The sequence below is a fragment of the Python bivittatus genome, unplaced genomic scaffold, assembly GCF_059951505.1.
Source record: "Python bivittatus isolate LINGU-HERP-01145 unplaced genomic scaffold, Pbiv_v1 ctg000020_np1212, whole genome shotgun sequence".
Classification (NCBI taxonomy): domain Eukaryota; kingdom Metazoa; phylum Chordata; class Lepidosauria; order Squamata; family Pythonidae; genus Python; species Python bivittatus.
In genome coordinates this window covers 124,203,827-124,228,894 of record NW_028277030.1, presented here as the reverse complement: position 1 = coordinate 124,228,894, position 25,068 = coordinate 124,203,827, and the positions used below count along the sequence as shown (strand labels likewise).

Genomic DNA, 25,068 nt, shown 5'->3' with positions numbered 1-25,068 from the left:
ACCCTTCTCCACTGTGGGAAAACAGAATTAGGTCTGCACATACTCATTTACAAGCATAAAAATAGTATTGCTTTTGTGATTAACAGGATATTCTCACTTTAAAAAGTAAAACATAATTCTCTTTTGCCAAAAAATCTAAATGGAACAATGCATTAGAGTGAAAAGACATTTCTCTGCTCTATCCACTCCTATTCAGTGTCAGAAACACTCTAAGTGTGCATATTTAAATTGTGTACATACTAATTTTAGCTAATCTTTTCTTAAAATATATAAATCTTAAAAGGATTGATCCTTCCATAGTAGAAAAACCATGCTGACATAAACAGATCATTCCAACAGGAGTCGAAAAATGATCATCTAAATGTGAAAACAATTTAACTAATATCTGAATCTCAATATGAGCAAGAAACAACTTAAAGACACTGAGATATCTTCAGAATTAACTCCTGAGAGAAAGCAACAGAATTTAGGAAGTATTTTTATTTTTAATTAAATAAGCTTGGAAATACCATATAAACAGAATTTTTGAAATTTGTTCTTGCAGCTTTTATCTTTCAATATACAGTAATGTGAAAAAGAAAGTACACCCTCTTTGAGTTCTATGGTTTTACGTATCAGGACACAATAAAAATCATCTGGTCCTTAGCAGTTCTCAAAAGTAGGTAAATACAACTTCAGATGAACCACACATGCCATATTACACAATGTCATCATTTATTTTACAAAACGAACTATTTTTGTATTTATTTTACAAAAAGAACCCTAACTATTTCAATAATAGTTTTTATAAATATATAACCTAATAGATTATCTTGGCTTTGTAAAAGTGTTTCAAATTCTGCCATCTTTTTCAAAGTCCCTCCTTTCTTGAGGTCACTTTTTATTCTTCCAGCAATCAACCATAGTGAATGCCTACCTTCATTGAACAGTTCTTGCTGTGACTTTAGTCTGTTTTCTGAGTCTGAGTGTACTGTATTAGCATATGTGATTAAATCTTTCTTACTGTAGTTGTTCGTGAAATAAAAGGCATTTGACAGTGATGCTGATGCTGAAATCTTATCCTTGTTTTTAGAAGATTCCATATTTTTAACAAACTTTGTCTTATAATATTCTTCTCTTTTGTTTCTTCATACCATAGATATCTATGAAATCTATTGGCTAAGCTAGCTCCTTCTATAATTGATATTCTGCTGTTCAGGAATTTTATCCATTCATGATAAACTGCTCACTTGATAATATAAACTTAAATTAGGAAATTCAAGTCCACTTCTTTCGAGTCTTGCAAAATTTTGAATCTTACTTATTAAGTACCTTAATATTAAATCCCATGATATGCTGAACTGGAAGTATAATGTAAAATATGGTTTCCAAATCAATTGAGCTCAATTTTATTTTAAATAATTTTCTCTTTGGAAACAATTTACTGAAATGGTATTTAATACCTGCAGCAAGAATAAAAATGTCAAGTGAAGTGAAATGTGCTGTTAGAGTTTTATTCTAAAAAGACTTACATGGAAGAAAGATAACATGTGGAACAGTTAAAATTAATCAGAAAGCCAGCAATATAAATTAAAACTGACACCTCTTAGCTTCCCAAATATTCAATATAGTCCTCAAGATTGAAACAGTGATGAGTCCTCTTCCCAAATGTCCAAATACATCTAAGTAATAAACTTAAAAAATAACTTCAAAATAGCCCAAAGGGTAAGCTGATCATATTGTGTATAGTTATGTTTTCCTTTAGAGTCAGACATAATCCACTCTACACTCCTTAAGCAAACTCTAGTTCAGCTGGCAGAACAAGAGAACATCTCGTTTTTCATGTTCACATGGATCTTTAGTTTCTCTGAAGAACAAATGAAGACACTTTTTTTCCTAAATCTAACATCTGTTCTTGTTGGAAATCCAAAATAATTTGTAACCAATGACAAAATACTACAAAGTGAAACCTTTTCCACCAAAAGGCCAAAGAAAGGAACAGTTCAAGTAATTGCACTGCTTCCTCTGTAGAGAAATGTATATTAACAATTTTGACAAAGTTTGGAATTGGTGTAGATTTTTGCAAAAAGTTAAGGAAGCAATGGATTAGCTCTCTGTTTTTGCCAACTGCACTATTCAGAAAAATGTCTACGCTGTACTCTAGTGAATCATTTTCCACACATGTACTCTTATGTAGCAAAAGAATGTACTGAAGCACTTAAAATGTATAAGATTCAATTTACAATAAAACTGCTAAGCTCTATACCAATGATCCCACCATGAAATATAGTTGGGACCTGCATTTTTTACTGAAAGTGGCAAGAACATACAGGATTATACAGACAGATTTATCTATGTCTTATAATTCTAGACAACATCAAAAGTCAAAATATTTTGATGCTACCACTAAAAGATTTGTGGTCAACTGACTTTAAAGTCATATCAAATATAGTTATTTTCAATATAGTGTGTCCTTTGGGTTCAAAGGCAAAAGGGTGTTTGGGAGTACAAACAGAATCTATCTGCAGTTCATTAATATATATTTTCCCCAGGAATTTCATGGCAGTTGTAGTGTGTAGCTGTATTATCTCAGGAAAAGGCACGTCTGCTTTAGGGAGTTGCAAAGGAGAGCTGCATTCACTCCCCCACACACACTGGAACAGCTTTTTGCCTTTAAAACCAATTTATAGTATTACCTTTATAATGTTATAGTTAATATATTAAATGTTTAGAATGCATACTGCCAATTAGGTATCTGATCTTTTAACATGACAATTTGAAAAATTATATATTGAAATCCATTGCTTTACTGCATTTAAATTATCCTGCTTACATTAAAATATTGCCCACATCCTCAAAAGGAATCCAGATTATTTCTCTCTTCTATTGTATGTCACAATTCCCACCCTTATTGGGATCTTCTCCCTCAAGTCTAATCCATTTCTTCTCAATTTCAACCTGTAGTATGAAAGCAAAAGAAGTGAGATTAAGAAATACTTACATTATTAGTGGCATTCCTATTTAATAACCTTTTTATTGAAATAAAATATAAATAGAATATTAACAGAACATCGGGGAAAAACATACAGAATAAAAGGGAAACATGTTGTCATGATACTGACTTAAAGCCATCATCCCATCTCATTAAAAATATAAATAGCTGATATAGATATTTGGCTGTTCCATTTTTTCAACAATTCCCCCTCTGGCACACCTCCAGCCTTCTTGCTCTGCTCTCTGGTGATTGCCCTCAAATCTGTCTGGGTGCATGGGATGACTGGTGTAATCACTTCCTCACATTTGCTGTTGTGTTGGGGCAATCTGGAAAGAGCATCTGCCAGGAAATTCTTTCCCCCAGGAATGTACTTTAGGGAGAAATTAAACCGGTGGAAATACTGAGCCCATCTCATTTGCTTTGGGGACAATTTCCCTGGGGCCATCAAGGCTTCCAAGTTCTTGTGATCAGTCCAAATTTCAAAGGGATGGGGGCAATCCCTCCAAGAGATACCTCCAGCAAACTAGCTCCCAGCGCACCACAATGCCTCCTTCTCCCAAACTAACCACCACCTCTCCGTTTCTGAGAACTTCTGTGAAATATAGGCACATGGGTATAACTCCCCAGATTCTGATTTTTACAGCAGCACAGCCCTCACTGCTACATCTGAAGCATCTGCCTGAATGACAAACGGCTTGTCTGGGTCAGGATGTTTCAGAATAGGCTCCGCCATGAACAAGCTTTTCAACTTCTCAAACGTTTCCTGACATTCCTTCGACCATGCTAGCAGAGCCCCAGGCTTTGAGGCTTTCGCTTTATCCTTGCCCTTAGTCTTTAGTAGATCAGTAAGTGGGAGTGCCACCTGCGCGAAGTTCGGAATTAATTGGCAGTAAAAATTAGCAAAGCCCAAGAAACTTTGAAGCTGCCACCACGTCTTGGAAACCTCCCAACCAATCACATCCCTCACTTTTCTTGGGTTCATCTCAATCCCCTTATGCGATATCTGGTAACCCAAATAATCTGTTCCTTATGGAAATCACATTGCAAACAGCTGAGCATCCAACAGCTTCCACAACATTTTCCTCACTAATTTCACATGCTCATCCATATTTTCAGTATAAATCAGTATGTCATCCAGATATATCAAGACCCCCCCCCCCATACAAGTCCTCTTGTAAAACCTCATTGATGAGTTGCATAAACATCCCCGAGGCTCCCTTCAATCCAAACGGCATGACTTTGGGTCAGAAACAACCAAGGGGGCAATTAAATGCCGTCTTCCACTCATCTCCTTCTTGGATTCGCACCCAGAAATAAGCGTCCCGTAAGTCCAGCTTAGTAAAAAATTTTCCCTTTCGACAAGTGAGCTAATAAGTCTTTCATTAGCAGCAACGGATACCTATTATCTTGGCAAATGGCATTTAACCCTCGGTAATCCGTGCAGAGTCTTAAGGAACCATCTTTCTTTTCCCTAAACAGCGCCAGTGCCGCTATCTGGGAGTGAGTGGGCTCAATAAATCCCCTCTGCAGGTTTTTATTGATAAACTCCTGCAGGACTTCCAGTTCCTTAGAAGTCATAAAATACATCTTCTTTCTCGGGAATTTAGCCCCAGGTTCGATCTCTATGGCGATGGGGGGGGGGGTAGTTGGTCTGACTCCTTTTCACTAAACACCGCTTTCATATCTCAATATTGCTCCGGAATCAAATTCAGACTCCCATCCGCCGCTTCTACACTCACCGCAGCCACCTCTCTCTCTGATGTCTTCTCGGCAATCCCCTCACTTCCGCACCATCCCCGTTCAGAAACCGTAAAGTCTCCTTGTCCCAATCCATCTCAGGGTTCCTCCTTTTCAGCCAATTCATCCCCAAGATGGGCCATGGGTTGGTGGCCATGGGAGTCACCAGGAATTTTATAGTTTCTCAGTGAGTCCCCATCCTCAGCTCAAGTTTTTCCGTACAGAACTCCACGGGACCCCCTCCCCCACTGGGGACCTGTCCAGCTGAGAGGATATTACTGGAGTTTTGAGTCTCTTTACTCTCAGTCCCAGCCCGCGGAAAATCACAGGATTTATTAGACAACGGGAACATCCTGAGTCTATGAGAGCCCGCAAGTCCATTCTATGGTTTGTCCTCAACACCCTCAACTTCACCCAGACACTCACACCCATTTCTTCACTCTCTGACTCCTCTCTGGATTGACCTTCATGCTCTGGAAGTGATGCCTGCTTCCGGGTAGGTAGTGAAGCTGGTGTTTTTAGTTTCCCGCCAATGAGTTGAGCTCCGGGGGTTCCTGACTCCACCTCCACACTGGCAGCTGCAGTCTCCTTCTTCCCCAATTTCTGAGGCTTTGCTAGCTTCCACTCCGCCTTCCTCCCTCCAGCATCCAATTTCACTTGAGGACAAGCAGCCGCGAAATGACCCGGCTCTCCACACTTGAAGCACAACCAGCAACTACGGTTACCCTCTGGGGCACTCACTTTAGGTTTGATCCCAACCTCCTTGGCTCCCAGCACACCTGGCAATAAACAGGTTCTCGCTTCCACAGTCCATCACTGCTCTTCCACCTCTCCTGCCATAGCGATCTATCTGTTAAGGGTCTTTGGATAGCCCCGACACATCACAAGCTGCAATAGCTCAGGTTGGAAGAACTTGATGAGGAGTCCCTCTGGGATGTCTGGGAGCTTCTGAGCTAGACCCCTGAACTCAAATGTGAACTTGGACACCTCCCTGGATCCTTGCCTGAGCCATTCCAGATCCCTGCATGCCTTCAGGGCAACACATGGATCTTCAAAACATGTGCGCAGGGTATCCACAAAATCATCCAACTTTGGCAGCACCTGATCTTTTGCACGATGCATTCCGACGACCCACTCCACCGCCGTGCCCTTAAGGTAATTTGACACGTAAGTAACCTTCTCAGCTTTGCTATGAAACAGATTCCCATATCCTTTTGTGTAGATTCCCACCTGGGTGAGAAAACAGGCCAGTTGCTTGGCATCTCCGGCAAATCTCATGGAGATCCCCCTTTACTGCATTGGGCTCTTCTTCACCCATCTGGGTGAGTAGTCCTCATCGTCTTCACTGGACATCTCCCCTTTGGCTGATCTCTCACCCGCCTCTGACAATCCAGGTGTTACCACCGGTTCCCTGGCTGAGGGCGTGAGGCCACCCCCCAGTACTCGATCCAACATGACTCTCATAGCCCGCACATCATCTGTTAGCGCAGCCATCTGAGTCTCCATTTTTCCCATGTGGTCCTTCAACGAGGGACCCCACTCTTTCGCTCCCATCCCTTTTGCCGCTGCTCTGGTCGCCCACGATGACTCCACCGGCGCCTCCCACTGGATGACCTTAGCTTCCAATGGCACTCCCGAGGGACCGGGAGCCTCTTCCATCTCCTCGATTACATTGTCTGCCATCTTGTTGCTCGGTTGCTGCTGGTCAACGCAATGTATTGGGCTTCCTTCAGGGCAGGTTTCTCCCCAGTAGAAGTCCTCACGGCAGTCTTAGCAAAATGTAACAATCTGCAACTCCCAACTCCAGTAACTCTCCTTGCAACCAGTCATGGTTCAAAAGAAAGTTCATTTATTGAGAACAAGTGTACAGTTCCAAAGCATTGCTAAGACTGAGCCTGCGCGCACCAAAAGTTGCTTTTATCTTTTTTCCTCCTTTCCACCTGCACCCCCCTAACCTTCCATTCTTTTCACACTCGCTCATTGGTACGACCTTGAGCATTCCTCAGTCCATGATAACAGTCCATCTGCCTCTAACGGTCAGTTCACCCATCCATCGTTCCAGAGCCTTCCAGCCCCCGCCCCATGTCTCTTAATGGCAGAACCGAAGCAAGCAAGCAAGCTGGCCATTAGCATGGTTAATTAATTGCGAGGATTCTGACAGGTATCCAATGTAACACTAGCAGAAATTTGCATGGTCAACTCTAGCTGTTTTACCACAATCAACAGAAGCAATACTTAGGATAAAAATGTCATAATGAGCTGTGAAAGCATTCACAGAACAGCATTATTGAATCTGAAACTTACACAAAAATAAAAAGGGGGTTTTCTGAGCAGTAGAAGCTTCATGTTAGTTGAATGAGCCCACTGACACAATCCTTTGTGCCAATAATGTACACAGAACAAGTGTCTTGAGGCTTTTTCAGAAGAATAGACATGTTTGCTTGCTATAACCCTTTAGTAATTTAAAAATATGTGCCTGATCATGCCAGCTGGCTGTTTCCTGCTGCTCTGTATGAATCTCCAATGGTTACCGCTGGCTTGTTTAATGCATATTGTCTTGTCTTGCTCATGACTTCTACCCTCAGTAAGCAGAGAGGCAAGCCTTAAATCATGACTTGTTTTAGATTTGTTTGTTCTGGCTGGCACAAAAAAAGTTGTTGGCAGGTCATATGATAAGCCAATTGCTCTGGTAGATGATATGGAAAGCTTTAAACTAGAGGCAGCTACTGGAAAGAAATGTGCAGCTCGAGAAATAAGGCAGTTGGTACAACTGGATGCATTGACAACTAGAGCTACACTTGCCACGTTATCCAAACACAGTCATTATGCTAGTGCTGTATAAGGTTCCACAGAGTAGAAATTACATTATCAGATGCATGCCTTAGCAAAAAAACCATAAACATGAAATAAAGTTAAATGTAATAGTAGTAATTGTAGTAATTGGCATTGGATTAAGCAGAAACAGAAATACAACATTACCTGGCAATTATAAAATGCTTTCTGAATCACATGTTTCTGAGGCTGTACATCCCTCTCAACACCCCATGATTTCACTTCGGTTCCTGAGGCGCATGCGTCAGACACAACAAACTGCACCACGGCAAAAGGGTACCAATCAGAAGGGATATCTTGATCTGAGCCAAGTTCTAATTTGAAAGACAAACTGTGCAGATGATCTGGATCTTGGAAAGAAGGAGGACAAAATGTTATAGCAAAGCTTTACAAAGACAATGTATTGTCGAAGGCTTTACAAAGACAGCTGGCTGAGAGAACAATCAAGCCAGTTAAGTTTTTGGAAGGACTGGGTAGGGCAATTCTATGGGAGAGGTAAGTAGTTGGACAGGAAACAACAACTATGTAGGACCACGAAAGAGGACCCCACAAGAATATTTGCTCCAAGGCTTAAAATCTGGTGTGTACAGTTTTTTAGCCAGACACAATGTAACATAAGCAGATAGAATTGAAGTTTGTTGATCAATCATAATAAACATAGAAGAGCCCAGCATACCAAATACTTGATATCAAAGTATCAATTCTGGCAATACAGTATATTCAATATACTCCCCATCCATCTCCTGTTCAAAAACAGTTGAAAAAATCAGTTGGAAAATATTTTTGCTGCATTTCCACTTCAAGAAACAGAATTACTTCTTGCCATCTGACATTAAAGTTTGTATTAATTTTTGGATATATTTGAAGACATAAATGTAGTTATCACCTGGTAAGATTTCAAATTTATATGGCTATCTCAACTGCAAAGAAAAATACAATTTCTATTATTGTTATTCTATTCTATGCATATTTTTGTTTTCAAGGCTAATACATATTTAGGCATTGCATTTAGAAAATATAATTGTAATCATCTATGGAGAGAAGTGTACTTGGATCAAACCCCCTAAAATATAAATGCAATAAAAGATTTCCCCAAAGGACAAATTCCAACATAACTCCAGGGCCCTCTAACAAGAAATGTATGAAGCAAGTTTAAATAGTATCACTTTACTTGTCAATCAAAGTTGGCTTGGGTAGCCATTATAGTCTTCACACAAAGACATTTATAAAATATAAGAGGTTGTAATTTGGCAAGAAGTTTTATATTTTGCATAGCTGAATAGAATAGTTCATAACATGGAGTTAAACAAGCAGAAGTCATTGTATACATTCAAAATACAGTCCTGCTTACACTAAAATTGTACCGACCGTATGTTGCCATACTGACTAGAAGTAATGGAAGTATGCTAGCCAGAATGAAAAAGGCATGGTCTTGCACTATGGCTTGTATTTCAATCACTTGATCACTAATTCTGCTACTAATATCCTATTTCTGCCATATTAATAAACTACTGAAATAATTCAATTCTCTTTCAGCATTTATATAAAATAATGTTATATAAATCAAATATTTACTTGAGTTTTTATCTGGTAGTCTGTCAATCTTCCACACAATGGCTCGATAAGCACTTTCATACTTGGCTGTTCCAACTGAGACATGAATAATGGAGTCAGATTCAACCTCATTTAAAGAGCCAAGACAAGTTCTTCTGTTCATTTTTGCTTTCAGGGATTTCTGTCTTTGGAGGTTCATAGTCCAAAGAGTTTTGTTCCACTGTGAGGGAACAGGAAAGTGAACCATTATATTTTCACAGTGTTTTGTAGGGTATGAATATGCTGAAGCCAAAGCAGATGGAAACATGCTTATGAAAGCTTGCAGTTCAACATAAGCTCCTTGAACAACTAACAAGGCTTTGACAGAAAATGGAAGATCCAGTCCATTATGCTGTGTCCTATAGCGCATTAGTTCTATTCTACAGCCATCTGGTGGTATAAATTTAATTATTCTTGAGTGCTCAAATTCTTGTTTTTTCACACATTGATGAAAGTGATAGTCATGAATTTCAATCCATTTTTTCTTACTGCCTGACTCAAAATAACGCTGATCTCTCTTTTGAAGCTCCAAGTCATTTAGTGTCATAAAGCACTCAGAATTACCATTCAAAAAGTTTAAGGAATATATATGAGTGATGACAGCACTTTCAATTAACTTCTCTTCTGCTTTGCTAATTCTCCCCCAAAAGTTGTCCACTATTTCCAGGATCATTTCTTGTTCTTCATAATGTCTCTTTGGTTTTGAAATAGCAGGAAGCTTCATCAACTCTTCCTCGACTATCATTAGGAAGTCAGTGAAGTCACTGTAATCAGTCGTCCCTAGTTTCAGCATCTGTTCTACCTCTGCTTCATGAACCACTTCAGTTTTAGGGTGATACTTCTTTTTCTCTGTGTATGACACATGTTCAATTTTCACAGTATGGATTTTCCCAGAGATGTTGCAGTTCTCTAACTTTGGTTCTGAAAGTCTGCAAAATGGTTGCAGGTGGAATACTTTGAAAGGTTTTTCAAGACCTTTTTCATAATACATTTGTAGGATTCCTCCAGTTAAGACTTTAAGATAAATAGGACCCCACTGCCTTGATGACATCATATTTTTCTTTTCAGGAATCCTCAACATGAAAGGCCAACCATCTTTTCTCTGGCTGCTAAAGAGACTGCATGGAATAAATGAAGAAAAGCCATCTCTAGTGCACATACATGGAACTGGTGTCAAAGTTCTTTCAGTGTTTGAAGTTCCAGTTTTCAAGTGTTCAAGTCTCTCACATATATAATTGAATGAACCCTGGTTTAGGCTTTTCTGATCTGGCCAGCTTTTCTTCCCTTTAAAAGAACAATCTCTTTCAAAATCTGGCTCTTTTTTGTGCCCATGAAAGCTGGACAAAGACACAGCAGATGAATCTTCTGACCAAAATGGATTAGAGAAAGCAGAGTCAGTTGAAACATTCTGAAAAAAGGTTTGTGAATCGAAGGAATTTTCCAGTTTCTTTGAGTTTTCTTGATGCATAGCATGTGCACCATCTGTTGGTTTTAGAACAGAAACTTCTGAACTGTGCACAGGCTGAGATATTCCAATTAATTTTTGAGAAGATGGTTCAATTAGTGGGAGATTAACGTTGGATGACAACTCTGGTATAGAACTAAGAAAATGAGTTCCTGATTTGGGAAAGCAAGGACTGACAGGATAGTCTTTGGTGGGTGTACAGAGTGGAGAGTTACTGGGGGGCCGAGGGCTATAGTAATAGTCACTTATAGGAGATGAGAGAGAAGTATTGCTGGAGGAAGATAATTGGCTTGAAAAATCTTGCACTTTAGGCAGAGCGAGTTTAAGCCCATTTGGTCTGCAAGAATTAACATTTTCTCTTGACTTCTGAGGGGACTGGGATTCATCTTCAAAAGTAACCCAGTCTGCAGTATTTGCAGTAAACATCTTGTTGTAGCAATCTGGAAAAACTGAGCAAAAGTCTCATTTGTAATTCATCTGTTTAAAACAAAGAAAACATGAAATAAGAAAAACTGTTTTAGTCTTAGAAATACATATCTACAGAGTAAGTTTAGATCGGTTTAAACCATCAAGCAGCCCAGAAAATTGTCTTATGAAGAAATGTTCAAAAAGCATTCATAGAACTACAGCTTCCAGAGTTCTGTTTGAAATGTATATCATATCAACAGTAAAATAATTAAGTCCATCACCAAAAAAAGTGGCACATTCCAAGCTGCTTTAATTGCTACTTAAAGAAAAGGGAATTCAGAATATATGAATACAAATATTGAATGACCTACTCCATTAAATTTGGTTGTCAACCTGATACCCATGAAACACTCCTTGGTGCCTGGCAGATTCCATTCCTATCTTTTTTAAAATACTATTTTAATTTAAAATAAACATATAAAGGAATGCATCAAGGTATAAAACAAAGAACAAGAACCAAGCAAAATCTTCATTTCCAAGGATGCTCCACAAGCATTCTCTTGATTCTCAAGAGAATTAAATGGCAACCCAGGACTTTTTGGGAACTGTGCAAACTAGTAGACATTGGCCTCTCATTTTTGTTTCCTACTATATTTTGGTGAAGTGGGGCAATAACAAAATGGAAAAGCTAAAAGAAGTTGTATCCTCAGCAATTTTGCTTTTCCCCATTAATTTTGCAGTAAGTTTTAAGAAAACATCAGGTTTAAGAAATGCCATCCTTCTTTTTAATTATACCATTATGCATGCCTTTTAACTAGGACCAGATTTTGGATGCCTTCCCTAAATATAAATTCTTCTTCCTGAGTCTTTTTGGAATATTCATATATAATACCCTTAGTTAATTGGATGCTATGGGTTCAAAATATATTACATATCTCCTGTCACTATCACATATGTTCAAAAATTTCTGCATTTTGATCCTTCTTCTCATACCATATAGATGCTATGGGGTAATCCAAATCTTAAAAATTGATTTTAAAAATGTTATGTGGAAGATTTGGATGAATGCTGGGATTTTTTATTTAGAGCAATTATTGGGTGATAAGGAGTTTCTATGATATACTATCTTAAAGGATAAATACTGCTTGACTGTTGCCACCCATTGACAGTCTTACAACTGCAACATTTATTGACATCTTTATTTCAATCAGTGGAATTTTCAGCTTCAGAGATATGTAAACTATTAGAAGTGAATGCTTAATGCCACAAGACAAAAAAATCCACATTTTGTTTTTAAAAATACCCGTTATCAATAAATTAATTTGATATGTGATTACTAAAGATGGAGTAGAAAAAGGAACTGGAGATCCCTATTTTGTCTAAACTCTCTTAAAAATTAGTATTTTGAGACAGTTAACAATGTTAAATATCAGTTCTTTCAACAAATCTTAGATTGTGGCTTATTCAAAAGGAACAAAATCAGACTTACTATATCCCATGGCATTTGATTAGAAAAGGAATCAGTAAATCATAATGATTTTGGAGATGGAGAGAGAACAATGCTGCATTAAAAGATACGTTTTTCAAATGTCCTAAAGTTATTACATTCTGGGAAAAAGTAATTACATATATTAATTTGACTTTAAAATAACAGTATTTCTGGATGTTCTTTTTTTTTTTTTTAACCTTCATACCTATTGCATGAAAACTGAGAACTGGACAACAGAATTGGCTTCTTGCAGCCTTTCTTATGCTAAGAGATTAGTCCTTCAAGAATTTATGACCCAATTATTCCAAGGATTGAAGATCTGATGTTACTTGTCACTTATGAACAAGTTGCTTATAGACATGGATTATGTATAAACTATTACAATGCAATATGGTCATCCTTTATTGAAACTGTTGGGTAAAATTTTATATACACATATAAATTTCTTAGAAGACTTTATAAAAAGAAAAAAATAATTATCCTCTTTATATTGGAATGTTGCCTCAAGAAGGAAGGCAGGCATGTAACAGTGACACAGTGCTCGGTTATAAGAATGAAACAATGAAAATACAGTAATATTCTACTTAGATGTAAATTAGCATGGCTCTGTTAGAATTACCAACAGAGGTCAATATGTGTAGCTCAGGGTTGAACTGTGGAGTCCTTGGGGTTCTCTGAGCTTGGCTGTTTTCTTGGAAACATTTCATTACCCGGCTAGATAACATCTTCAGTGCTAAAATGGGATGGGGTTTGCTCTCTATTTATATGCTGTGGCCTGCCTTGCTTGTTAGAATTGTACCATTATTTAGGAAATAAATAAAATACCAATGGGAAACTTAATATTTTTGTTGTTGAATTTAAAACTCCTGATTTGAATAAGCTGACCCTGACGAACTCCAGTTCCTCATTCTACTGCACTGACACATGTCTGAAAATACAGATCATTCATAGAAATAATTACCACATCAATAACGCTTATTTTCAATCAATGTAAATTTTCCATTTTATGAAGGCTATAACATTCAACTTAAAATTGTAAAGTCCAAAACTGTGGATTTTTGGAAGTTATTTAGAGAAATAAATAAGTTATACAAATATGAATATTTATAATATGATTTAAATAAAAAAGAAAAGGGTGCAGGATAGCTGATACTCATTACGTTTACTGTGAATATTTGAGTCCAGCTCCTCTGCATACTATTAGTTTAAGGATTCACTCTAATTATGCACATACAACTATAACCTTACTTTTTAATGGCTGAATATTCTATTAATCATAGCAGTATACAAGTTTCCTGCCATTTTTAATTACAGTACTTGCTTATTCATTTGCTATTTTTCTCTAAATAAGTTTCTGCTTTTTGTACATGGTAATAAAATGTTTTGCTTTCTTTACTATGAAGTTGGTAATTTCATCCATTAGCAAAGCAAAGGTATATTTGACAGGATTCAGAAAATCTGCAGTTCATCACAAATACGGGGTATATTTTAAATATGCTTAACTTTTCTTTTCAGATTACTCTAAGTAGTCTAAGCCAATAGCAAGAGGGCCATGACTGGAAGCAACTCAATCATAAGTCACAAAACAACAGTCCATTCAGGATTTTGGAAACCAGGCACGTTGTTTCTTATTCAGAATTGTGTGTTTTATTCCATCCTCATAACTCTCAAAATGTACCTATTTATTTCTTGCTCAGAACACTCAAAACAGCTGTTTTGAGACTGAAATATTTTGTGCATTCCTAGCTTCTAATCTCTGGATTTCACAAAGCTGCTCAATACCAACAGATCCTCTGAGAAATAGCTGGAAAATACAATCTCAACTACTATCAGAGAAGCTTAGTTATTAGTAATGTCCAATACTATTCATCCATCAGAAAAGTGGCATCTGCTAAGAGAATGGATTCCCTCTCCATTTCAAAAAATAGTCTGATGGCGTAGCAATTTGGCAGAACACATCTGAGCAGGCAAGGAAGATAGGAAAAGAAATTCCCTGCAAGAGCAGAAATCCACTTACATTGGAAGTAGCCCTGTACTTTCAATAGTTTGATGCTGAATTTTATTATATGCAGAAACTGATCACACTTCATGATCACAGAGATAAAGGAAATAGGTTTATCTAGCACAGGCCAAAACTAACATTAATTTATCTTAATTTAAGAAAAATATGATATAATAATGAATTTTGTAGGCTAAAGTGCACCAACAACATTGATCCAGATGGTCTGCATTTTACTCGTGTTTCATTCTTTTCCTGTAGAGACACAGCAGATGCACCCACCCAATTTAATGTTGAGACTTGTAGAACCGCTTCATGTACTAATTGCCCAACCGTTAAATCTGTGTCAGCTACATAACATCTTTTTTTTCATACCTATGTATTAGCAGAACTTGCTCTGAGTCCTTGGCAGTTCTACAGACAACAAAATAGTGTTTATAGGCATTTCAAACTTGCTACTCCTTCTTAATCTGTAATGCATGAAGATGTCATGAGATACATTTTTAAATATATAGAATGGAACAATGTCACCGTGATAAAAAGTTGTAAATACGATTGATGCTGCACAAAACCTCAAAGCAGCTACTCATATGCAGAAGTCATGTTCCCATATTTTAATTTAAAATAATTAATTTGGGACCTTAAAGGAAATGAAGAACCAACCAATTTTCAGAACAATCTTCTATTTGCTCCCTATGACCTTTAATATTTGCCATGAACTCTCATGCTTCAGTCCTCCCTTATTTTTCTGATCAGATTTCCACCCTGTTATGATCTAAGCATCCAATATTCTTAAAAAACATTTGATCATTTTATAAAAAAGCAAAGGAGTTATCTTGCAGGTTCTTGAAACAATTACATAACCGTAGCATGAAATCATGTCCAGTTAATCAAAATCCAGAACTGATTTAAACATTGGGAAAATATTTAAATTTCCCATTTCCTTTAACACAATCAAAAAGATACCATACAATGCAAAGCAAAAGGACATCCCATTTTCTAAAGGCTGAAGTTCATTAGACTTCACACTTAGTAAATCAATGAATTTGAAATTAAATTCCATTCTGGGAAAAATGATAGCTGTGGTCTGTGTTGGCCATCTTCAGATTAACAAGAAGTGCAGTTTTCTACATCAAGTTCAGAGGGTCTCTGGAGTAGACCAATCAATTAATTAATAAAGTTATTATACCAGTATTTCACAACTTTTACCTACTACAGTGGCCATCTAAACTGTGTTACCTATCTTTCAGCTAGCAATATAATACTGAGGATTGAATTCAGCCCATTGTACATGCAAACCCATTACAGTGGTGTTTTTTTAGCACCGGTTTGCTTGGTTCCAAATGCTCAAGATTCAGAGGAACAGAGTTCTTTTCTGTTATTATCTGAGAAAGAGTTGGAAGTTTATATGCATGTATTAAGTAAAAATAAAATGCCAGTCAACTTGGAATTTCCTGTTAGTCTGATTTACATTCCAAATGTTACTTAAGTTCAACTTCTGACTACAGTCTGCAATGGCAGACAAACTATTTTTATTTTTTCCCTAACCACAACTATTTATACAGAGTACTAATGCCATATTTTTCATAAAAATGTAAAGAGGACAAAAACATTACCTAATGTAGAAACATACCAAAGATCTCATTGACTCAAATTCCCCAACTATGCAGAGTTCAATTTCTTCCCCACTTTACAAATTCTGTTATCCTCAAGTAACACATTATCATCATTAGAGTTTCTTGATTTCAAATAAGAATTTTTTACCTTAAAAGAAAATCCATCCATACAATCTTTTTATAACAGCAGGTATATTTATACATTTTTCTGAAGACTGGAAATAGATAAAGAATTCAATACCATAGAGACCAAACTAGATATGATACAGGAGAATATGCTCTCCCCCATTTTTTAAAGAGTTAAAAGCAATCACAGAGACCCTCAGACCCAACAAGTTCATGATACTAGAAGGTAGGCTTTAACTTCTTCAACACAAATCAATCAATAAACCATCCAGAGTTGGTGGGAATCGGGCAGCATATACATTTAATAAATCTCTAATTCAAAGTAATTTTCTTGAAGCTATGTACAGTTATACATACATATTGTTGTGTTTTGGACAAATAGAACATGGAGATGTAACACGCAATTTAAGTTAGGAAAACAACTATAGGAACAAGAAGACATATTACTCCAGCGCTGTAATAGAACTCAAAGAGGGTGTACTTTCTTTTTCACATGACTGTAAATCCAGAGAACTTGCCCTAGCCTTTATCCTCATTTCTATAAACGTTCTTGAGGGTATATATGAAAATATATCTGCCTAGTTCTTGTTATCATCCAAAATTTGTGACAGCTACAGGAACACATAAGAGGCAGTATAAAAGCAGAGCTCATTTATAAGCTGCAGGTCAAGCACTTTTTGAGTAGAAAAAAAAATGTGTGTGCAATTAAATTAGAAAGATTTGCAGTTCCCTATGTGATATACTCTGTCAAGAGCTATCAGTTCTATCCTTCCTTGTATAAAGGACATTAATCCCATGGCATGAGTGTAGGAGGGTGATGATACTTGTCCCCAAAAATTATACTTGCCAGATGAAACTTCAATATATTTAGCAGTGAGTTCAGGGAACCTTGAATACTGTTTTTTAAAAAAATAGTAACTCGACTGCTGTTCAAAGCCAAGCAAGGCTGCCACTTTGCCTTGAAACAAAGGCATTTAAAACAAGTGAGCTGGTTATCAATTGATAAAATACCCATGAATGAAGATAATTTTCAACATAAGAACCCTTTGTTTTTGTGAAAATTATTAGCACTACACATCAAATTTGGCAAAATCACAAGTCAGTTTTGGCAATACTGAATTACAAATCAAGAAATACGGTTTCTGTCCAAAACTCGCGAGTTTTCTACCACTTTTGTACTCTATTGTTGCACCAGATTTATGTTTCCCTCCACAAGTAAGTAACAGACATGCCTCCTACAAGTAGTTAACAGATACCCCCAAAGAAACATTTTATTGACTCTAGACATACATTAATTTATTGTACCAATTGTATCATAAATCCCAAAGTCACAGCTACCAAAAAGTTGAGTAACTAACCTCTGTACCGGTTTAGCAAATTGGGACCAAGTTGGTTTCTTTGGATGTCTGATAGGGGTACGTCAACTATCCATGCGTTACGATAAAGGTAGGTTTGATAGACTGGTATATAAAATTGGAATAAACCTTTAGCATAGTTTTGAGTGAAAAACCAACGTTGGGAATTCACAGTTAACATAAATTGGGTTGCTTTGGGCTGCTTATGTGGCTCCATGAGATGAAATGAGATTCATAAAAAATGAGCTGAGCCAACAATCATTTTATTTAGTGTTAGAATTATACTCTATCTTCTGTTTATATAAAGACACTGAGATTTTATCAATGATTTAGCACTTCTGAATGCTGAAAAAAAAAGATACTGTCTGCAAATATATCCAGCTTTTATACTAGAACAGGTACAGGGAGGAGTAGAATGAGTAACACATGTATCTTTTAATCAAAAGAACAAATTCATTAAAGATTTTCAGTGATAGGGCCCTGCAGAATTACCCATACCTGAGTAATCATCTCAATTTGTAGGATGCCCAGAAGCATGATCAATGAAATTAACAGGATCCCTTTCTCTCTGCAGTATTCTTCCACCTTGGGAATGAAGCAACTGATACCAGTCTTAAAAGACTGCTATTGTGATCCATGTCTTTCAATCTGAATGGCAATGCACATGAAGGGTATCATTATTAATGCCCTTAAATACATGGGGATTTTCCAAATAATAAGCAACAGTTACAGTCTGTATCCTCCTGCTGCATTAGTCGTAAGCAAAAGGATGAGGCTACTTTTTACACCCTTAAAACCTGACATTGCTTTTCCCTCTTTGGAAATATATGCATTTTCCAGCATTTTCTTCCACAGAAATTCTGTCTCATCAATATTAAAGATCTACTGTGCCATCCAACTATCTTCATGAATATTTTTAACAAGAAGACACACTTTTCCTACTTTCATATCAATACTAGCAGCCTCACCACTCACTTTCACATTATGACAATTAGAACACTGCCTAAATCTCTTAAACCAATCTTTACTAACCAGAGTTATGATCACCATATTTTCCCATCACATCTTCAAAAGGACTTGTAGCCTTAGCTCTAATCACCATTAGGCTAAGTAGCATGAAGCAGTGAACTCTGTCTTCCACCCAATGTTAATAACTTTTCCATCTCATGGAAAGCACCTGCACATTGCTTTGTTATCACAATTGGGTTTTAAAGATGCCAAGCCCTTCATATGCTCTTTTATGCCTACATTATGCCTTCATAATCGCATTCACTACTGAAGCAGCAAGATCTGATTCATGTGTGATAGAAGATAGGCTTGTTCTCCCTCTTATTTCTTTATTATTTTCATTTTCTGCTCTAAGCCTATAACTTTGCACTTAACAATTGGTCCTACACTCATGCTATAATTTGATCACTTTCTGCAATGCAATTAGTAATGAGTAAAATAATACATAAAATATTGAGATAACAGCAACATGTCTGAAAAAAGAATGCATCTATATGCCAGACTATTTTGTGTTGTATGTTTAACACACACTTTTATGCACCTTGAACATTTTTAGATATGCCTTATGGAAACATTTGTGTAAAGTTCCGTTTACATAAATCAGATCTTATATAACCCAAGGAGCAATCTTTTTTTTTTCTTTTTTCTTTTTAATAGAGACTCCTTTGCTCAAAACATCTGGACTATTTATTTGAAAATTGGTATGACATACCTTGATGGAAAGGATAACTACTATTGATTAAATTTGTATCCTACATTTCTATCCATAAACTAACATTAAAATCAGATTCATTAAAATCAGTTGAATTAATAAATAGAAGCTTGGTGGAAGAAATGGATTTTTGCCATTTTCTTGAATAGTGGAAGAAGAGGGGGCAAATGGCGCCTGCTGAGGAGTGAGTCCATAGCTTGCATGCCACATACAGAAGGCCCTCTCTCATGTGCCAGACAGCTGAATTTCTGACAAGGGGAAACTATGCCTGCAATTACCATCTAATTGTGTCCAAGAACAGACACTTCCCTTTTTCAAAATTCAGAATTTAAAAGATACTTGTTCCAAACTTCCTGCACCTATTTCTCAAAAACCGGGCTCTCTCTACCTTCACAATAGTCTAAGCTGCATACATATTTCATTTTATTATTACAATTAATAAAATGAAATGTTAATGAATCTCAGTGTAGTCTGAAACTGATTCTTACAAGATATTACATGTCTGTACAGTTTACATTGGCAAAAGCTATGCAAATTTGCTTTCCTTGGCCCTTTTATGGCTTTTGCCCACATTCTTGCATAATAAGTACTGGGAAGAAAATGTAAGTTGCTGGCCATCTCCATTGTTTCAAAAAAGCGCCACTTCAAGGCATGGTGGGTTGAAAAACACTGTGTACTTGTCACAGCAAAGCTGCCACAAACTTTGGAAAAAAGGCTGCCACAAACACTGAAAAGCAGAAATAAATATCAGTAGTTCAAAAAATCCAAACAGTACCTAATAATAAAGCTGACTTAAAAACAAGAAAATTGGCAACGGAGTAGGAATGTTGAACAGCAGGCAAAGTACAGTTATTTTTACCAGCCCTTCTGACTCCGTTTTAACCACAAGGAATCATGGCTGAGAACAGAAAATGCTGACACTTTCAACTTCAGCAATTTGCAAAAACAAAACAACAAAAACCTTTATCCTAAACCCTTTGTCCTTTCCTCATCAGCAAAACAGACATTCTGCATTATTATAAAGAATTAACTAGTATTTATGCAATCAAGCCTATGATGCACCGCTATCATAACACATTTGAAGGATATGAAATTTCCAGAATCTCTTTTTTCTGCAGCATTTTGCATAGCCACTATGGACATGTTTCTCCAAAACTCTGCAATGGCATCAACTACAGTGAGGTCTGGGAATTTGTGCCAATTGAGAATTTAGGCCCAATATTGGTAACTTGGTTGAGAGAAAGTGGCTTTGTGTAGCCACAAAGTTGTTTCTTCACCATCTCAACACTGTCTTACAATTTTCCATGAAACAGCATAAAACTAAGTCTAAAAGCTTATATACAGTAGTACAATTTATAAAAATCACACTTAGAAAAAATAAACCTGGCATATCATTCAGATAATAATCTAGTCAAAAACAGTGCAAGATTTCAAATATAGGTTTCTGACCTCTATTTACTCCAAATCTTTGCTTCACCAAAAGATTATTCGTGGTACATTTAATGTTGCAACAAAAATGTTAGTGTTACTAGTTACAGTACCATCAAACTTTCCTTTGAATTTTGTAACATGAGCTCCCATTCTTCTACCTCTTCTGAAGGAAGTTTGTTGTAGTCCTCATTCTAAAACATGTAAGCAAATGATAGTCAACTGCCCTTCCTATCTAAATTATTTTTTCATCAGCTAAGTGCCCCTTGCCAAAAGTATTTAATTACTACTCCAGTTATGGATAGTCCAAAGCATAGAGAAAAATTTACAGAATGAAATACATGAAGAATCCTAACTTAAGTTATCCTTTAAGACATTAAAGTTTCTTCTGTTTTAAAAAAGCTTGTGTTTTACATTCTGGATTACTATAAAATTTTACATATCTGCAATGTATCAGATCATTTTTGTTATTTCAGACTGTTCTTTTCCTACAGAGTAGTTCTTCTATCTATCTGAAGTCAAAGCCGATGAATCAGATAAATCACATCACAATATAAAGAACAATCAAGTAATACTGTATTATTCCGCTTTGCAAAATATTGAAACACTCCCCTGCCCAAAGCCACTTGATTCCTCAGAGTTGGCAAATATATATGTATGTCTTAGGTATATGTGTTATCTTATAACTGGACTAGCTAATGCTTCCAAAAGTTGGATTGTTATAAACTTTATATCATAGAACTACTTCCACAAATGTCTTACCTTGTTCCACCAGCCAAGAACTCTTCAAAAGATATCCCTCCTATTATCCATGGTTGTTAAACAGAGCCCCTATTTACAGTTATATCCTATTTCTAACTATTAAATGTTGGAGGGGCACAGATTTCATCTCTTGTGCTTGAGGCTGGAAATAAATCTCTCTTTGCAAAATTTGATTTCCCAACAGACTTTATCTTGTTTTCTACTATTATTGGGTCCCCTTCCCCCGCCCCAAAAAAAGACAATTGTTTCTTATGAAACCAACAGCTCTTGGTAACCTGATGCATGTATTCTCTTTACTCACCCAGATTATTCTCCTTTAATCTAGACTAAAAATACAACATGCAAGGTTAAGAGTCAAAGGGAGAAGGAAGGTCTCCCAATCCATCAGTGTTTCAAATCCCCTATCTGCCTTTGAATCTATCAGTGCCTAAAGGCATAACTGTTTATTTTATTTAAAAGATTTGTATGGCCACCTTTCTTAGAAATACAACATATATATATAAAAAACAAGCATCAAATAAAAGGTAAAAGCAGAAAACAATAAAAATAGAAACAAAGAAACCCAGCACCACAACCAATTTCCATTGATACAGCCAGCACTGCCATTTTCAGGCTCCAACCTCACCCTATCCCAGTGCTTGGGGGAAGACCTGACTCTTCACAGCTTTCTGGAAGGTTAAGAGTGTGGGGGGCTGCCAGAGCACAAGGGGAAGTGTGTTCCACAGGGCAGGGGCTGCCATGGAAGAGGGATACTTCATAGGTCCCACTAAAAGTTATGGAATGGGGCCTGGAGCATGACTACTCTATCTGATCTGGTGGAACAAGCAGATATCCTTAGAGAGAGGTGGTCCTTCAAATAACCTGGCCCCATGCTATGTAGGGCTTTAAAGGTGATAACCAGCACCATTGCATTCTGGACCAGTTGTAACTTCAGGTGGTCTTCAAGGGCAGTCCCACAGACAGCACACTGCAGTAGTCCAATCAGAAATAGTGGCCATGAGCAAAATCTCCTGGTCCAGGAAAAGGCACAATTGGCATACAAGATGAATCTATGCAAAGGCTTCTCTAGCCACGGCTGCCACTTTCTCCTTGAGGAGGAATCGTGAGTCTAGGAGGACCCCCAAATCGTGCACCCGCTCAGTGCAGAGGAGTTCCACCCCCTCCAGAGTAAAATATGACACACTGCCAGGCCCTGGAGAGCCAAAAAGAAGCTACTGTATCTTGCCAGGTGGAGTTGGAGCCAGTTTCTCCCCATCCAGACCCTCACAGCCTCCAGGCACTGGGTGAGCACTGCCACAGCATCCCCTGCCCGGCCCAGGGTGGAGATATGTAACTAGATATGATCACCATACAGTACTGATTCAGTAATTCTCTGCAGCATTGACATGTGGGAGCTTCTATGCTAATTGATAAGGACAGGAATCTGAAATATTTTTAAAGCTGTCTGTCACAGATGCATACTGTGCTGAGTTTTTTGGGTTTTTTTAGCCTTTTCAAAGTGGCATGTTCTGCATTTTGAGTCAGTAGCTATAGTTACCTGTAGCAAAAATAATGTGTCTAAGTGAAGAGATCCTAAAGGAATTTCAAAGAAAGAGAAAACAAACTTGAGTTTTTAAACATTCTTGGATTAGAAATAGGTTTTGCTAACAATGATTTTAAAAAATTCCTGGTCAATAGATCAAATTCTGTTTAAATTCTTCAAAACAACATGCAGTATTTGGTATGTGAGCATTTCTATACTAAACGAACAACAAAATATAAAGAAAGACCAGGAATGCTGAATACCTTTTACAGAACTATATAAATTATAGACTGGTCTGGCTTCTTTTTGTGAATGGCCACATCCCCGTGGCGGCCGTTTTGTGTGTAGCCATGCCCTCATGGCAATTATTTTATGGTAGCGCCACTGAAACTTTCTCAGAATTTCAGCTCTACCTATGAGTTTAACAAGTGGGAAATATGTTGTCTCCTTTTACCGGTATAATTCTTTTTTTAAAGAAATAAATACACCTCTAAATAAAATGTGCCCATATAGTGTGACAGAACAGCATTTAGCCACCTATTCGTCTTAAAACCAGGCTGTCTAAATTTAGACAAGGTAGAATTTTCCATTTTACAGTGACATTGATATATAAAATATTACTCTTGGACTGCAGCCATTTTATCTTTCTGGAATGAAGCATGGAAACAAAAATCCAGAAGGCAACAAGATGTCCTCCAGATGTTCTGGACCACAATTCTCAAACCCCAACTGACTAGAATGTCAGAGTGTTATGGAATTGTTTTTCAAAACACACAAAGAGAACGAGATTGCCTAAATTGCTTTAACCATTACCCTTAGCTCTTAGGATGCAATTCTGCCAATGTTAAGTTTTAAAGCCTAGCTGGTGAATAACAAGCAGTAGTAATGTCAGCTGTCCTAGGTTTAATTGAACATAAGAATAAAATGTTGTCCAGGAACTAGAAGTTATGAAAAGCAAGAAGTGGTCATTTACAGAGAAATAATTACTTAAGTTAAAGTTGCAATTATCCCTTCAGTTATAAATATGACCACTCTGGTGCAACCAAGGAGGAGGGAGAGAATAAGATGTACGATTCTGAAGCAAGAAGCATTTAAGTCAGTGTTTTTCAAACTTGGCAACTTTAAGGTGTGTGGACTTCAACTCCCAGAATTCCCCAGCCAGGGAATTCTGGGAGTTGAAGTCCACACATCTTAAAGTTGCCAAGTTTGAAAAACACTGACTTAAGTTAACAGACAATCTTCAAAGGAAGCCAATGCGACCAAGCCCCAAAGGATAACGCTACTTTGTAGCCGCAGAGCGGTTTCTACGAAGTTAGCTTCGCTGGGCTGGTCCCGCGGTCCTTCAACACCAACGTGGCCCCCGCAGTTTCGGAGTCTGGACGCTAGACCCCCCTTAATCAGAGGCACGACGCGCCCTTCCCTCAGCTAGCAGGCCCCGGGGTGCTCACACACAATGGAGATGAACACCCGCGAGAGAAAAGGGGGAAATATAATCTTGGGGCCAAAGCACAAGGAAAGGCGAAAGGTTTTTCACTTCTGTGCCCTCCTACTTTTAATTTTTAATAAATCCCCCCCGCTGCCCCTCCTGGCTTGAAGGAGAGACGCTAACCCGGCCCTCGAGTTCGCCAAGTTAGTTGCCGCCTCCTCTCCCCGTTCAGCTCGCCGCGACAGAGAGACGCGCAAACGGGGCGTCCGGCGCCCCCTTCTTACCGGCGTGGGTGCGGATCCCTCTGGGCTCCGCGAGACGGAAAGCGAGACAGCCGCTGCCGGCGAAAAAGCGAAGGAAAAGGAAGAGCAGGGAGGAAGCAGCTGCCTCCTTCGCTTCCTCGCCAGCTGCTCCTGTCCCAAGCTCCGGCAGCCCCGCGGTCGACCGCCGGCCGGCCTCCCCTCCGACCAACCTGTCTTCGCCTTCCACCCTTCGCAACTGACAATCGAGCCAAGCTGCTCCCTGGCGAAGGCGAGCCGGACGCGTTCCGCTAACTCCCGAGGGGCATCTTTAATCGACGTGGAGGGGGGCCAACCTGGGCGGAGAGGAGGATACG

The 25,068-nt window shown here is 37.9% G+C and overlaps 1 protein-coding gene across 2 annotated transcripts; it reads right to left on the bottom strand.

The window, feature by feature from the left end:
* Positions 1–462: 462 nt before the first annotated feature.
* On the bottom strand, positions 463–25,068 carry STON1 (stonin 1). 2 transcript variants are annotated; one of them, XM_025168892.2, is made up of 4 exons: positions 24,737–25,068; positions 9,119–11,078; positions 7,691–7,893; positions 463–2,937 (listed from the first exon to the last, which is right to left on the bottom strand). In XM_025168892.2, exons 2-4 carry the CDS (start codon positions 11,025–11,027, stop codon positions 2,863–2,865), a joined length of 2,187 nt encoding a protein of 728 aa, XP_025024660.1. In that variant the 5' UTR covers positions 11,028–11,078; positions 24,737–25,068; the 3' UTR covers positions 463–2,862. The 2 variants fall into 2 exon arrangements, with proteins under 2 accessions (XP_025024660.1, XP_088005285.1); XM_088149159.1 differs by having other exon boundaries at positions 24,925–25,068.

Excerpts from the sequence above, each read along its gene's own strand:
- STON1 (XM_025168892.2), bottom strand. The coding sequence starts at position 11,027 with ATGTTTACTGCAAATACTGCAGACTGGGTTACTTTTGAAGATGAATCC. Across the intron at positions 7,894-9,118 it reads ACTACCAGATAAAAACTCAA|ATCCAGATCATCTGCACAGT; the intron begins GTAAATATTTGA and ends CTTCTTTCCAAG. Across the intron at positions 2,938-7,690 it reads AAGCATTTTATAATTGCCAG|GTTGAAATTGAGAAGAAATG; the intron begins GTAATGTTGTAT and ends TTCATACTACAG.